Source organism: Chenopodium album, chromosome 26 (assembly GCF_948465745.1).
Source record: "Chenopodium album chromosome 26, dcCheAlbu1.1, whole genome shotgun sequence".
NCBI lineage: Eukaryota > Viridiplantae > Streptophyta > Magnoliopsida > Caryophyllales > Amaranthaceae > Chenopodium > Chenopodium album.
In genome coordinates, this window is record NC_137859.1 from 1,604,329 (window position 1) to 1,621,779 (window position 17,451).

The following is a 17,451-nucleotide window of genomic DNA, read 5'->3' on the forward strand; positions in this document are numbered from 1 at the left end:
TGTTAGGTGTAAGTATGCAAGATGATATCTGTGAAGTAGAAATTAGCATGATTTTCGCTGGCTCACTCGTGCATATCAGGATTCGGTAGGCGTGGTTACTGATTCTATGTACTGCACCAAATCAATGGCCGGCTGCATGCATACATGCATATACTTGCATGCGTGCCTCATATATTATCAATTATTTCATCAACTTGGTTAACTCACCTAATTGCATGTATCATGTATGTATGATTAGCTTAGCTTAAGACATTCTCATATTTGCATAAATAATGGGTTTGATCTCGAAATCTTCATATTATAACTGTAATTTAATTTGTTCAAGAAATCAGAAGGATAATTATTTTGGATTTTAGTACAATTAAGCTACATTTCCAAGGTATAGTGGCCCTAAAAAATCTCAATGTGATCTTTTTATGTGATTTGATTGAAAAATCTATTGTAATTTTGATGCTATGTGCACAGTGACAGATTATATTTATTCCCTTTGTTAATTTTTTTGTTGTATACGAGTAATAATTCTATATATTACCAGTGTAGTCCATCAAGGTATAAGTGTATAATACAAAGTTTTATTTGATTGTGTTGTTTGTCATATTCGTATTGTATAACGTGTTACGTGTAGGCTGGGATTATACATTTCACCTGTTCATGTTTACAAGTTTTGAGGATCATGTGTTCATGCTTTTAGGATTTTAGAGTATCTTATAAGATCTAATTATTTCGTGCAAATTTATCGTTAAATAAACAACTCGTTTGCATTGGTATACATTGGAGCTGAGTTGGATGAAAATAGGAGTATTGATTGAAGCAGTTCCTTACGCGATATTATTATCTAACACTAATGAATTCTTTCGATTCTTATCTTGATCAACTTAACTAAACCTTGTCCATTAGATCGAACAGAAAGGCTTACCCTCGTAGGGTGCTTGAATTACACACATAACACATGCATGTGCATTTACATAAGTACCCTTAGATTTCTTATAATATCATGAAGAGATTATGAGGGGGGACAACGCACAAGTCTTATCGGATGCAAAAAAATTATTGACCTCAACTTACCCACTACAATACTACATATTTCGGTACAATGTACGGATATTTGACCAAAAATCAGAAATATTCCATCGAATTGAGCAAATATTATTAATCATATAACAACAAGTGAACCCATTTAATTTGGCAAGTTAATAACATACTCAAGGCCTCAAAATTACAAGAACCTATTCACAAAATCATGATTACGTATAGTTTTAGCATTTATTTCCAACAGAATACGCGTTTTTGTGTTTGTTTTATTTGATTGATTATAGAAGAAATAAACTCATCTGAAAATATGAGTCAATTATATTATATAGTAAATGCGTAATTTAGTTGGATTTTGTTAGGTGATTGAAATGATGAAATTAATCAAAAACAAGCTAGAATGCAATGTATTAGGCGCAGTTGAGAAATGGTTTGCCAGCGAAACAGTATCTAAGTTAGTATTGGTCTGATTTAGTATAGCTTTGCGTTAAAAGGGTAAGTGGTGGGAAATTTTATGTTATGGCAGGGTCTAGCTAGGAAAGAGCTGTTTAATGATCATGTGTTCTTCAATAAGCTACAACACTAGTAATCCCCAACATTATCCCTTACGGAATCATACCATTATATTAACACGTGAATAAGTTTCAATCATAGTTCGTTTAACCTTTTAGTAGAGTTGATCATTTGACATACATGATTATGTCGATCAAGAGTACGTTGTTTCTTTGACTTTGATATGATATGTATGCCAATCTCATATCATACTTCTTATTTATTTAGTCATGTTTACAATCCATATCATCAATGACACTATACATGCATACTATGGGATGAAGGGAAAACCTGTTAAATATTATCCGAACTTATAGTCTAAGGAAAAAAAAAAAACGCTCTTTACATTAAATAGGGTATTTGCTTACAAAATCTTTTCTTTTATTCTTATGCATGCATACTTGTATGGCTATAATCAAGCTTACTTTATTATGAACCAAAAAAAAGTGTACTTTAAGTTACAAGGAACTAATATAAGAATATGGTGATGATTAGTAATAATTCATTCAATTATTATAATATGGTTTAAACGATAGATAATAATATAATCAATTTTCCACCTAGACTTTGGTGTCAAAACAGACACTAACTCACATACTCACGTTATTCAATTATAGTTTCTTCGGTCCCTCGTTCAGTACACATTTTGTTTTCAATTAGGGTTCATATTAAAATTAAACTTACCAATAAATTAGATTCTTTGATTATAATTTCAAACTCCTCGTGCAGATACCCTTGTAATTTTTCAATAATTTTAATTTGTTAGTCTAAAATTTTTAATCAAATTTAGGACTTAATCTAAACAAAATTATATAGTACTTAATCGGATTTAATTAAGGGCGGTGCCTAAAACCTACATGCTACGAAGCTTCGTATCTAGCAGTAGAATCATGATTAGAAGATATCTGTTGCTCTAATAAGATTAATTAAGTACAATTAATTACTAATTATAAATATTGTATTGGCAAGTTTGTTGTTGATGTCTTAAAAGAATAGCCAAATTGGACTGTTACTAATCTTCTAATAGTACTGTTTATACATACATTTATAGTCCACAAATTATGGAAACGTACATCCAGGTACAATTATATGTTATCTTAATTTAAGCACTCTTCTAAGTAAATATGTTATCGTTGGTCTTTCTCAACTACTTTTATCAGTAAACTCATTAAATGAAGTTCACAAAATTTCGGTATGGTTACAATTATGCTCTAATGCAGGCTATATTAAGATAATGACCTAAATGAGAATTGGGATAAGTTTGTTGTACCATGCGCGAACAAGGATAAGAAAGAGCTTGACTACTAACTTATTAGTGTATTAGTGAGCTACTCCACATGTAATGAACCAATTAATTTTAGGATGAAACTCTACTAACTTGTATGTGCATGGCCGAGCTCAAAATTAAAACACAAGGGTTTTACCTAGTTAAAAAGTCGATACATGCTTGGAACATAATTTATCTATACATTTCATACAACTAATTAAACTATTCAACTTTACTGAAAATCTGGTCTTCGTCGTTAATGTTGTAAACTACATGCAAGTGATGCAACTGTTCATCAACTTGCATGCATGATTTAATTTGCATCTCCACGATCTCAATTTAAGTAAACATTAAAATGTAAATAATTAACAACTTATACGAAGAAATTATCGCCCGTACTTATGAATTAATCACATCGTTAATTAACAAATTAAATCCTCGTGCAATCTAATTGAAAACATAAACAAATTGCATAAACTATGGAATTAAGCAGGGTAAAGTACAAAAGGATTGTACTTGTTACGCGGTAAAGTGGTCCAAAAGAGCAGGGAAGAAGTGGTCCAAAAATAGCAGGGCATTATTCTTACTTGTATTATTATTGCTAAGGCAGAGTATCTACTTCTATGATGATTCCATAATAACATAAAAATGTAACCATTGAATTCTAAACGTAGAATGCAATTTTTACAAAAATAAAACAAAAACAAAACAATGAGGCTATAATTTATAATAATTTGCATATATTTACTGCAAATTACAGTAGATAATCATGTGATTTCCACGTAAAATGATTGTAAAGTGCTATAAAATACAGCAAATTAATACTAGGTCTTGAATAATTTTCACATCCAGATCTGAATTTTTCTTTTTGGATGGTAGTTCTAAACTGCTAATGCATTAGATTGGCATATTTAGATACTAAAATGTGGAAGTACAAAATAAACATGTGGAAATAATTCGAAGAATTTTTTTATAAAAAAAAACCATAACAAAGAACAATAATACTCCATGATTCAATTAGGATGTTTTTAAGACTTGGAATTTATTTTTATTTTATTTATTTATTTTTTGAAACATGAGACTTGGAACTTTAATTTGGAACGAAGGCACTCAAATAATAACTATCAAAATCACTATTGTAATAATAAGAATTACGAGTATGTTTTTTTTTCAAAACCTAAATTTGACCGAATTGAACTACTTTGACTTAGTAATAAGATATGATGACAGTTAAAAACTTAAAATGGTGTATGCAAGACAAAAACTTTTTAAGACTACAAGAGTGTCGAATGCCCGAACACTAAGCACATTCTTCAAAATTGCAATCACAATTCGCTAATTAAGGACACTATTTTGCACTAGCATAGTGTGCCACACTATGTATCAATTGCAACATCAAGGTTATGTTGACCTTTGCATGCATAGTCGATTAGTCGTGCAAACTCATACATTGTCTGATTTATTTCTTCGATCAACTTAGCTTTAATTTACATAAATACGAATATACTTTTTTTTTTAATCACTAAAATTGTAGCTCATAAAGATAACTTATGGCATTATTATTAGGACAACATTTATAAACATTTTTTTTATAAAGTATTTTGATTATGACATACTACATTATAATTGTTATTTTTATCATGAAGTTATTGATAATAGATGCTAAAACCGTCACTATTCTCAATAATATAGTAATTTGGCGATATATACCAATAAGATGGTCATACAAAAGTCTTTTCTTCTTAATCATCATGGTCTAACACCAAAGTAGGTAATGCTATATAATTAGCAACCTAAACATTATCTAAGTTGTTGTTTACATCATAAACAAGGCTGTCCACTCTAATTAATCATTGTACCTAATTCTCTAATTTCAGCCTATTTTGAATTTCACTTTAATTAATTAATTTTTTTTTCTCTCTATCCTCTAAAAATGCAGTCTTAAGCTAGCTAAAAAATGATAAAATAATAAAATAAATCGTTAGGATCGGCGCAACTCTGCCAATATTCGCGATTAATCGTAATGGGTCATGTTGTGTGGGCCACCCAACATGTTTGGCCAACTTAATTAAATCATAAACTTAATTAGCAAAAACAGAGCACCCCTTTGTTTGTGTTGTAAAGTAATTATATGATCATGTGTTAGCCCCTAAAACTATGACAATATATAAATTTAATTTAAGATAGGTTTATTTCAGTTATTATATAAAGTTCAGCTGTGAGTTTCAAGGCTTGTCTTATCTAGTCAACTTCATTTATTCTACTCTAAAACTATATAATATACAATTATGCAGTAATTGTAATATTTTAAAATTTTACCTTGCTTGAGCTGCATTGATTAGGAAATAGTGTAAGATTTGATTCATCATATCTGCATATCAAAAGAAAAGGCTGTATTTTGGGTAAGACGGCCAATGGCATTTTGAATATGTTTCATTCTTCATATTTATTTATTTTCAATAGCTTAGTATTGATTTATAAATTATGTTTTTTTTCACAGAAGAGTTTATTTACCGGGTATTAACCAAGTATATATGTAATATTTAGTGTCTCATCATAAGTTATTGCAAATCTTTTTACCGACTTATATATATATATATATATGTGATTACGTGATATATACTAGCTTGTTGATAAGATAATCAGGTTGAACCAACATTATATTGATATGCACATGGAAGACTATGCTCTTATCTCTATAAGCATGTGTGATGCACGTGCTACCTAATTAGCTTGGTGCCATATAGATACGATTCTTTACTTCTCTGCTTCGAGTTATGCATAATATGTAGCCCGGATTAATTAAGGATCAGAACTAATTGTACGCAGTCTCAAATACGTAGATAATATTTTTTTTATCAGCTTGGGGTAATGCAAGTAAAGCTATCTTTTTTACCTTAAAAACATATTACACGAAGTTTTGCACACTTACCTTAAAAGATATAAACGTAATACATACTACTACATTAAAAAGTAAATTACTATTGCTTTACAACAAGGTTAATGAGAGATTAAATTTAATTTGAAGCATGACGGCCAAGTGGTAGTACGTACTCCCCTTAAGTAATAAGCTTCCTAATAATAACCTAATCTGGTAGTTAAAAACTTCAACAACAAGGACAATAATCACACTATTAGAAGCATAAATTAACTAAAACATTATTATATAAAAATATAATCATAGCATACAGTTAGATCATATTATATTATTATAATATAAGGTTGGTCCTCTTATATAATAACCCTCTCAAACCCCCACTTTTGAAACTCTCTTCATCGCCACTTTCCACATCAAAAAATTCAAAGCTCCCCCCAAAAAACACCTTCAAATAAATTTTATTTGATCATCCAAAAATATTTAAATTTTTGACAAAAATTAAAAATGGGAAATAGTTTAAGGTGTTGTTTGGCTTGTGTACTTCCATGTGGTGCACTCGACTTGATCCGAATCGTTCATCTAAACGGGTACGTAGAAGAGATCACAAGGGCCGGCGTAACGGCTGGTGAAATTCTTCAAGATTATCCAAACCATGTCTTAAGCAAACCTTGTTCACAAGGTAATATGGTTAGGAAAATCATGATTTTATCCTCCGATTCCGAGCTTAAACGCGGTAGCATCTATTTCTTGCTACCGGATTCTTCATTGCCTTCTAAAAAACCTAATTCGTCTAAGAAAAACAAGGTTAAGAGTATAACTCACGATCAAAAACTCGATGATCAGGAGCTTACTAAGTCCAAGAGTATCGATAATGATAACGATAATGATAACGATAATAAAGTTTTGAGTATAGATTTGTCGAAATTAGAAGGTGATCATGAAAATATTAGCAATGTGGTAGTTTGTGAAACAAATTTGAAGATTAAATCTAAATCTGGGAAGCATCAAAGGAGAAGAAGCAGCAGGGGTAAAAGTGGTATTTGGCAACCTCATTTGGAAATTATTACTGAAGATTTGTGATTTATTTTTATTTTTAAATATATTAAATTAAAATTTTATTATCTCTAAACTCCTTTATTTGAGATTTGCAATTATATGCAAATTGCAAAGCCTTTCTTTTTTTCCTTGTCAAAAATTTCAAGGTGTTGAGGATGGAGTTATATATAATTTATTGTGGATACATTACATTTTGGTTTAATTTTTCTCCGAGTGCTTTGTAATATTGGCACCTTTGGATTTATTATTGTACAAGTAATTCTTAAAGAGAGCTCAAAATATTTGAGCATACCATAAGTTGAAAAATACAGAGAACTTCGGATTTTATTCTTGATTTTTTTTAGAGTTAATTAATTGCGTTTTATGTATAATGTATTAATGTCAGATAGCTTAACTCAATCTCACTTGAACATATGTTGATAGGAAAAAAAATCAATTCAAGTGAAGAAAATGATCATTGAAAAAACATAACACGACACTTACAGTTAATTGTCATGTTTTAAATCAATCGCAGCTTTCATATGGTTATACTAATTTTAAAGTCAAATAAAGCATCTAAAATTATTTTACATGAATAATTTTAATTTTTTGGTGGATCTATCTTAACTTGAATGCTTTGAATCTCAGTTGTATGTGTCTTTCATTTCTCCATCTTCCATTGTTTTTCCAATAAAAATATGTATATACATTATTCAACCCATGATTGGATGTTTAACGTACACAAGGCAAAGACAGCTATTTTTGCAATATAGTATTTTATTATACGTAATTCAATTCGGTTGTGACAATACATTGTAACTGAAACTTTAAATGCTCATTTTAATTTCTTACTCTTTATTTTTTTTAGTCAACATAATGTTTAATTAATTTAACAATGCAAACACACTTATTAGCCAAATTCAGTCATTGTTGACATTAGGCATAATAATTATGCACCAACCTTAGCTGGCTTTTGATTCCCACTGTACCCTACTTTTGAGTCATATTCACTACAATGTTAATTTTGGTGGTTTTAAGTACTTATAGAATTATGTGTACTCAAATAAATACATTTATTTAAGTCTCCAAATGAGTAAAATAATGTTGCCATGCCAAATGAAATTATGAGGAGGAAAAAAAGAAGGGTGTACTTGAGATCAAAGTAGGACATCGTTAATCAAGCTAAGAATTAAACTTTCTTCTTTAGCATCACAAATACGAAGTAATATAAAAGTGATTATTTTATGTCAACAAATTTGGATGATATAGTTGTAGGGATGATATAGTACAAAATATTGTACTCTATAGTCCATATGTCATATTTGATTTCGCCAACGTCATCATTCATCCTTCTTTGACTTCAAATCCTATTGTTAAAAAAAATAAAAATGACAAAATAAAAAAAATTGTAGCACGGTACAAGTGTCACTTAATACCAATTCAACAATTTGTTAGCTCACTTGGTAATAAGTTTCTACATCTGATCTTACAATTTTGATGTTCAAATACTATCAATTATCGATAAAGGTGCTCGGGAGTAGTGATTCTCTCACCCTCCTCTTTACTCTCATGTGCCTAACCCACAAATATTGAACTAAAAGTTATTGTCCGGATTGAGATTTGGTCAGGGATCAAGTGCATAATGTCGTCGTGTGCTTGTGTCTATATGTCAACATAAGTCATGTATGAATATAAATTCCTCCATCAAAGCATTTGAGTTATGTGCTAGGCCTAGCCGCCTAGGCATGAATTCTTATACTCCGTACTTTTATAGTTTTGAATTTGAAAATAATTAAGTTCTCAAATCACTTGATCCAAAAAATATATGTAAATTCATACTTATATTTATTGGGGTGGTCGAAATAAACCCCTTGGTTGGATCAAATAGGTGTTAATGATAAAGTTAATGATTAATCATATATAGCTAGTAATTAGATTACATGATATGCATGAATACATGGATATTTTGTATGATCATCAAAATTGTTAATTACTGTCTTACAGATATTACTGAGGAGATAATTGTGGTAGATGTGTAATATAACTCAGGAGTTTGTCTTCATCATTGCTTCCAATTTTGTGTTCCGTATATTACATTTCTTGCACATTATTATAGTTAACTAGTGAGTAGCCCGGGCGTTGCCCCGGTTGTTACTGTTGTTGACGTGCAATCAATAAAATTTTTAAAAGGCTTTTTAAAATTGTAATTATCATTGTCAAACTAAAATTGAGTTTTTTTTAGTATATTTTATTTTAATTAAATCTTGTGGTTTGCATTTATATGATTTTTTTTTACATGTTGATAACATACTTGAAAATTGGCTTAGATGGTGAAATGGTTACTCTTGTTGTAAGAGGTTGAGGGTTCGATCCTCCTTGTCCTTACGTTTTTATATTCAATAATGTTGGTTGCTTGGGTGATGTGGCATTGTTTGAGTGATGATGTGTCATCATTAGACATTGTGAAGATGATGTGGCGCAACAAAAAATGAGCCTACGTGGCACATCGACGTTCTTAGGAACGCCTTTTAATATATAGTATAGATAATCAAATTAATTAATCATCAAGTTGAATAATACAAAGAATGTTACTAGTATTGTGATGTAATGATGCACAAAATGCACATAATACATGATACTGCCTTTACATGTAAACGTGTGAAAGATCTATGAATTGAATTTTATCCAGCTCAGGTCATAATCGAGCCCCTTGTATGTACTTTCCTCCTGGACTGTTGTATAATTGCTTGGAAGCTTAAGTGTACCTAATACCCTTGTTTGACAATCGATTAACTATTGGGCTTGTTCATTTATTTTTTATTTACAGGTTGTCGGCTGCAATTACTTTCACTCGTTTTAGGGTGACACCCTAAAGTTGAGATTATCAGTGTCATAATATGACTCTTAATATATACCGGAAAAAAAATTGATGTTTGATAAAATTAGATTGGTTGTTACTTGTTAGTAAATCATATACAATTGGACATGCATGCTCTAATAATTAATTTAATTTTGCATAATTTTGATTTTGCTTGAATAATCACTCATCAAGCATATTTATTTTAAAAGTTGTTTGACTAGACGTAATAAAAGCCATATACTAATTTAATTAGAAGGCATGCGAACCCCTAATAAGTAATAAGATTACTAAATAATTAAACCCAATAATTTTAAGATAAGAGATCGAGATGCTAAAGTTTGAATTAGTCATATGGAAAGTTTGGAACAATGGGTTAATATGATTAATGATTGAGATGGTATTATCAATTATAAAGAGGGGATTATTAGCATAAATAATTTAATTTCATTTTTTGAAATATAAAATAGATACTTTAATTTATATTTTGGCGGGTATATATTATATACTTGTAATAAATAATAATAATAAGGAAGCTAAGTTAAATAATAAAAACACAAAAAGTAGTTAAATAACGACAAGTCGAAGGTATGATGTAATGCCAAACAAGCTGGCAAATCCTTTAATGGAAGTGAGTCTTCACATGGATTCAAGCTTCCAGCTTGGGTCGCTCGCTCTCAGTTTCTCTCCTCCACATAATTTCATAAACAATAATGTTTTTGGTAATCATTTATATATATATCTACTCTATCTTCATTCCCTAAATCACAACTTCGAAAGGTTTATTGCTTTTACCACTTTAACAGATCATATACAAGTATACATGTTCACTTGTTACACGTTCACTTGTCAAAACTTGATAAATCAACTATGTCAACTATAATTAATTGAAGGGGATGGACTTATAGCTAGAGTAAACTAAATCCACTCTATAAAATACACACATCATCATGTCATATTTAAGATTTATGGATTAGATTAGCACGTAAAACAAGTACATACATAAAAATAATTTTTAAAAATAGTGGTTTATTGTCACAATTACCTTAATGCAATGATAAAAATTTTACTATATTTGAAAAGAATTCGACTAACTTAACAAGATGTAAAATGCTTGAAGGTTTAGATGTTGCATTTTACAAAGCATTTGAATTTTGTGCATTGGCACAAACTTTTTTGAAATTAGAAAAATAATTATAAGTTTCAATTGACCTGATCCAAAATTTATGTGATGTTTTTCAATTTTCGAGTTTTTTCAAATACTGAATAAAAGAAAACGATATAATATCAACAAAAATTACAAAGTAAATAGGTTTTAACAAAAAACAAGCTCACCTCGACCAGTTAGATTTAACACATCTAAGTTTAGCAAATAAACGTAAAGGCAAAAAATAGCTTACAATAAACTTTATACACCTCTATAAGACTACAAAGTTGATATAGATCATCTCTCGATGACAAATCTAGGGTTGAGTATATAGAGAATGTGGATTAATCTTCAAGAAAATAAAGTTGTGAACAATTTGTCATGAGCAATGAGCTCATATGTAATAAAATCTGCACATAATTTTCATGTTTAGACCTAAGAATACTCTGTACTAATCAAACCACGGTGTTATGATTTACAAGAAATATCATCAGCTTATACCTGATAAATTATACCAAAAAATTCGATACATATATGTATGTACAAGTATAAAAAATTTTTTTACTAGCACTCAACTATACTTGAATCCTTTTGATAACCACTGCTTTTGTCGTTGCAACACTAAAATTGATGTCTTGCCAGGAAAATCGGGTGCAGCGAGGATATCTCCAAGGATACCAAGTTCTTGTACTTCACTCCATTGTTGTAAACCAGAAAGTTGAGGACTTTCTGGATTATGTGATCTTCCTACAATGATAAGGTCAAAGTCTTCTGCAATAGACCTTAACATTTTTGCTGTTTGTGAGCCATCTTGGACTACTTGCTCGGAGTAGTTAAATTGTTGTTTGATCTCTTTGTACTGTTGGATATCTGAAATTGTAGTGGAATCAAGCTCGCTAAGCTCAGTCTCATCTCCGAATGCAATTAATCTGATGACAAGCACCCATACCTTTGGTCCAGAAGCCATGCGCTTGGCATATGCTACCGCCTCTTGATCATCTGCTCCTCCTATGAAAATCACTGCTGCTGAGAACTGATTTTGGTCAGATTGTGATTGCACAACTACTGAGGTCATGTTTGAGGAGTCGAGTGTAGGGAGCTTCAATGTTCCTTTGTTAATGAATACCCCAACAGAGCATGGGGCTCGTTCAAGCATGCTGTTATTAAGGGTTCTTTGCCCATAATCCTCAAAATCGATGGATCCATCGAGAGTACTTAGCTTTCTATGGAAGGGTAAGATGATAAGTGATGCTAAATTGTTAAGTGCGAGCGTGCATATGTCATCATGCATTGCTTTAGGTGGGGTGACTGTTGTGACGAAGTGTATAAAGAGGTCTTCCATGTTAGCTCTTTGAATCAATGAGTTAAAAGCTGAAATCATATCTTCAGAGTAAGACATGTTTTCCGATAAATTTCCCTCTTGCAAGTCATGAGATATAAATATTGGTTGTGCTCTTCCGACTAGCTTTATAAGGTGTAAAACATCTACAATCATGTTGTTGGTGGCTTGGTTAGAAAGAGTGAGTAGATGAACGAATGCAGGTACATCATCTGGTTTTGAAATGCAAGTAAGGATTCGAAGATGAGCTTCAAGGTTGCAACTCACAATATCTCTAGTCTGATATCCTGCATACTTCCTTAGAGGTTGATAAAGGCACTTAACTATGATCGGTATAACAATTGCAACAATTATTGTGACAACCATTAAAAAGGCGCATGTTGAGATTCTAATCAGCTGCCAAAAGTAGAAAAATACCTCAAGTTATATAATATAAGATTGCATATATAATAAATATTTGAAGAAAAATGCATGAAAACTTACAATAACTTACTATACGTACCCTAGAATCAATAAACATGTTAAAGATCCCAATTTCAACAATCCCTTTGGAGGACATAATGGCAGCGAGTGCCAAGGCGTCTGAGATTTCCATTCGATAGTACAATCCACACGCAAGGCAGATAATAATCTTTGTAGCGAAACCAGACAAAGTGACAAGGATTACACCATGAATGACCTTGTCATGAAAGTTAACTTTGAACACATTGGCCCTCATGGTAGACATTGTTATGAAAAATGGCTGAAGTATTCCCGAAACAAAAGTGTCAAATTTACCAACTATAGCTGATCCTAGAGGCGGTCCATCAGGTACCGCTGCTCCAACAACCCAACAACCGATTATCACAAACTCTCCACTTATATTTGTTACAAGACCTCCCAACAACATCAACAAAAATACAGGAATCAAGTAAGTATCCTTAACAGGTTTTCCTTTAGGGGTCTTTTTTATTATTTTTTTCATCCATGGTCGAAGCATGAATACTACAACAAGGACAAACACAGAAAGGCCAATAACACGACGTCCAACATATAGAAGAACTTCACGTGTCTCCTCTTTTTGAAGAAGATCAATAGTGTTAAGTATTCGTTTCAAGGCTAATGTGTGAGCAATGCCCGCAATCTCACCAACAATCCCACAAGACAAAGCTAATCTACCTAGTTCAGAGTTAAGAAGCTTCAAATCACTAAGAAGAATAGCAATGACAGGAAACGTAGACAATGCTAAGACTGATGCACTAGCTGAAAGTTCACTTAAATCCTTATGATCACTGACTACTCGAATAAATCCACCATACCAAGCCGAGACTGCTAAGCTCACAACACCTGTGAGAGTAGGAACTAGTAGTCCGATTATTATGGGTTTTTTGCCAGTTTTCATGATGATGGTAAAATCTGTTTTAACTGAGATAATGAATATAGAAAAACTAAAACCCAACATAGATATACACTTCCATACTTCATTACTTGCCAAAGGAAATACAAGTTCATGAGCTTCCTTCAGTGGCTTAATATGGGTGGTGCATATCTCCGGCGTCAAAACAACACCTGCCTATACATCATTAAAAGATAGTATATGATCATTATTTGTGTAGACACTAATACAATAACAAGTAGTAAATTAAAAAAAAAAAAATCACAATTGAACGGTCTCAAAGTAGTTCTTATGTTTAAATGGCTCCAATTTTTACCCTTTTAATCTAGCTAGCTAATTATGCTACCTTATAGGTCAAGCTAGTTATCTTACAACATTCATGTTTATATTATAGAGGGCTATATAATTGCAAGGAATTTCATCTACTTGAACATGAGGGGTAGGTTAAAGAAATTTCACAACAAAATCTTCTAAAGTCACAAATTGATTCATAGAAAATTAAATAAATTGTACATAACTAGTATATATACATACAATGTTACAATAATATGGGAAATGAATTCAAGAGCATATATACCATTAATTGTGAAGCAAGAGGAGGAAGGCCAAAACGCTTGAAGGAGCTATGATGTATGGCTTGAGTTAGACAATAGACAACCAACATTTGAATTAGCAATATTATAGTAGGGAATTCCACCAAATGTCCTCTAGGGTACCATGGTGGTACTTTAAGGCAAACCGGTGACAACAATGTTGCATTCCATTCTTTCATGATGTATTTGTTAGATAATTTATAAAACTTGAATAATGTTATGCTCAAGATTACCGGGAGAAGTACTTAATACATAAAAAGGTTGAGCGCGAGCCTTGTTGTAGGTTCCTCTCTTGGGATATTTACATACAAGGCAAGCTCATGTATAATGTTTTTAGCCCAATTAATAGCCTCCTCCCTTCCCACCCCGAATGCAAACCGGGGTGGGATCCTAGGCAATTAGGGTAGCCTCAATAAGCTATATATCCCTTTCAATTTTCTTTCTAATAATACAATATATACAATTTGTAATTTTGCAACCTCTTTGACGAAAATCTTTCTTCTTTCTCTGTGAATGAAAGAGCTATCGAAAAAGAGGATTGTGGAAAAGAGAGAAGAAACAAGAAAGGAGGATGACAATCACAGAAAACAAACTAGACAATCCAAAGGAAAAATGTCAAATAGATTAGTAATTACAGCTTGGACATAAAATTGTTGGCCTTTATATAAAGTTTACTAAATTTGGGTGCTATAAAGAATACCATATTCATGGTAGATAACTCCGTAGAAAAATTGCCTAAGAAAAAAAAAAAAAAAAAAAAAACTCCATAGAAAAAAAAAAAAATTGAGATCATAACATATGATTCATCTTTTTTTTTTTTTTTTTTTTTTTTTTTGAACACATATGATTCATCTTTCTATTCAAAATATATAGATAGATTTTTTCCCCTCTAGTTTTATTATTATGTATGTTAAAGCTAAGCAACATGTAGGTTGTGGCGAAAAACCTATCAATTAATTAAAATCAGTACTATAGAAACATAAAATACGTTGTCAAATAAAAAAATATAAAATAAAACTATAAAAGTAAATACCAAGTTGTTACGTAATCTAATTTATATGGTGTCCATTTGGCTTGGCAAATTTTCGAAAAACCATAAATTTAAATCACATTTTAAGTTGCATTGAAAGTATTGTTATAAATTTATTTTTGTTTCAGATTAAAAACCAATGTAATTCAAAATTTTGTTTTTGTATAAATTATGCTTCAAAATAATAAAATTACAATTGCAGCATCAATTTGGTTTATGTTAGCATGAACATGTATCTAAGATAATTATCTTTATCCATGTATATCATGAAATTTTATAGTAAAGTATTTTAGTATTAGAAAAGATTATAATCATTATATAGTGTAGATCAGAGTAAGTAATTTTTTTTTATATCAAAAAATAACAAGGTTAACGTTAACTCAAGTTATTGTCACAGTCAGTATTTGTCTATTTGAGATTAATACCACCATTTTTGTAAGACCATCTCCAATGATGAGATACAAGTTTGAGTATTGAAATACAAAATGAGTTTTTTTTTTTTTTTTACCTCCAATGGTGATACCATACCCAATTCTCAATTTAGCAACACATGTAAAATCTAATTTTTCAATGGTGAGACTCTCTAAAATATATAAAGTCACTTTCAATTTATGACCCATCAATTATTATAAGATTAAAAAATAATACTACGTATAAAAAAAAGGTAAAACTCAAATAAATTACAAAATATATTAGAATATTGACAAGTGCCCACACTTTTTTCAAATGAGACTCAAAGTTGAGCATCCAAACTTAGCAACTTTTTTTTGGAGTTGCTAAGTTTATATATCAACTTATTGGTATACATTCCTAAAAATACTCACTTGAGTCTCACCATTGGAGATGGTCTAATTCTAAAGCTTAATCTCGGGCATACCCGATTACCCAGGGTGGAGTAAAGGAGTAGGCCCAGTAGTAACTCAATTTGCTTCATATAGGCCCAATGTTGGGCCCAATAGCCAACAATCGGACTGGGCCTAGATAGACTTGGATTAAGCTCACATCTAGTGATCAACCATTCTAGTCCGGAGATGGTGTATGTCATTGTTTTTGGTGTTCTTATAATGATCATCTTAGAAAAATACAAGGAGTTAATACTTTTTTTTCAAGGAAAAACATGGAGTTAATTTAAATACACTACTAGTATTTAGTAATAGGGAAATGCTATATATGTAGTCCTTAAGGCTGGCTAAGAATATAAATAAGCATTTAATATGTTTCCTAGTTTGGAATTGATTTAAAAATGTATGACAAAATTACGTACAAATAAGTGTAATTAATGTTATATTTTCATTAGGATTTTCTAGTTTTGGCTCTTTATATGTAGGCTATATATAACAATTTTCTTATTAATACTAGAAAAATAACCAAAGTAGGCTAAAAAAAAACCAATGTTTGATTGTTGCTTTATTAGTTCTTTGCTAAATGTTGCATTCTTGTGAGGAAAAATTAACGGCTCCACAAACAGTAAACATCGTGCTAAATTACTAACCCAACATTTGTGTTTTTGGAATAGTTACTTGTAAAGAAAAAAATATTAAAATATTGTTAGACTCTGTTATGAACTTCTTATCACCTCTAAAAAGATATTTAGTAAAAATAAATTTAACTCATTTTAGAAAAAAATATGAATAGGACACTTTAATTGCAAAACCCGGCTTTTAAAAAAATGAAAAAAAAGGAAATTAATTAATGTCATTTAAATTGGATCCCTGCCCAACTACTATCCCAATTAGTTACGTACGTTATTCAGTTAATTGAAAAAGAAATGAAGTTGCAACTCAACACCAAACTACTCCATTATTCCGCATTTACAATCAACCAGTCTCCACTTAAAGTAAACAGAAGAAGACCTAAACAGCAATTCCCAATTACATATTCGAAATTCGCCCAATCAGCAAAACCCTAATTTCCGACAAAATTCGTTGCAGCTTAATTTATTACTGTAAATTCTTAGTATATTCCCAATCAATTTGTTTAAATTTCCTCCAAATTGATTTATTTATAATTTTGGAATTTTGTTTTTGATCAATTTTTTCAGGTGATGATGAACTAATAGGGCTACCCTGCGAAATCAATGGTCTTCTCAGTGTGAATCTCTAGGCCCAACTTTATCAATCCAGGCCCAAATAAGTTGGGCCTATTGGGCCTCTATTTGTAGATGAAGGTGGCAAAAATGGAGAATGTTTGGAGCAAAAAAAAAAAAAAAAAAAAAAAAAAAAAAAAAAAAACACATGAATGATATGATGTGATGGTGGATGCAGAAAGGCAGTGGACAATCTGGAGGAGATAAGAGGCAATGCTATTTCTTTATTTGGTTTGTTTTTTAGGCTCCTGTTTTTCTTATTT

General features: G+C 30.9%; 2 protein-coding genes across 2 annotated transcripts; one reads left to right on the plus strand and one right to left on the minus strand.

The window, feature by feature from the left end:
* The first annotated feature begins 6,131 nt into the window (after positions 1-6,131).
* On the plus strand, positions 6,132-7,103 carry LOC145618395 (uncharacterized). The gene has a single exon (XM_081673168.1). The coding sequence runs from the start codon at positions 6,231-6,233 to the stop codon at positions 6,804-6,806; it is 576 nt and encodes a 191-aa protein (XP_081529294.1). The 5' UTR covers positions 6,132-6,230; the 3' UTR covers positions 6,807-7,103.
* Positions 7,104-11,336: 4,233 nt separating this feature from the next.
* Positions 11,337-14,251, minus strand: LOC145616128 (cation/H(+) antiporter 11-like). The gene is made up of 3 exons (XM_081670828.1): positions 14,057-14,251; positions 12,607-13,656; positions 11,337-12,500 (listed from the first exon to the last, which is right to left on the minus strand). The coding sequence occupies exons 1-3, from the start codon at positions 14,249-14,251 to the stop codon at positions 11,337-11,339; spliced, it is 2,409 nt and encodes an 802-aa protein (XP_081526954.1).
* Between the last annotated feature and the right edge of the window lie 3,200 nt (positions 14,252-17,451).

Bases quoted from the DNA above. Each gene is read 5' to 3' on its own strand.
- LOC145618395 (XM_081673168.1), top strand. From the start codon at position 6,231: ATGGGAAATAGTTTAAGGTGTTGTTTGGCTTGTGTACTTCCATGTGGT.
- LOC145616128 (XM_081670828.1), bottom strand. From the start codon at position 14,251: ATGAAAGAATGGAATGCAACATTGTTGTCACCGGTTTGCCTTAAAGTA. The intron at 13,657-14,056 runs GTATATATGCTC...AATGATGTATAG, and splicing joins CTCTTGCTTCACAATTAATG to GCAGGTGTTGTTTTGACGCC. The intron at 12,501-12,606 runs GTACGTATAGTA...TACTTTTGGCAG, and splicing joins ACATGTTTATTGATTCTAGG to CTGATTAGAATCTCAACATG.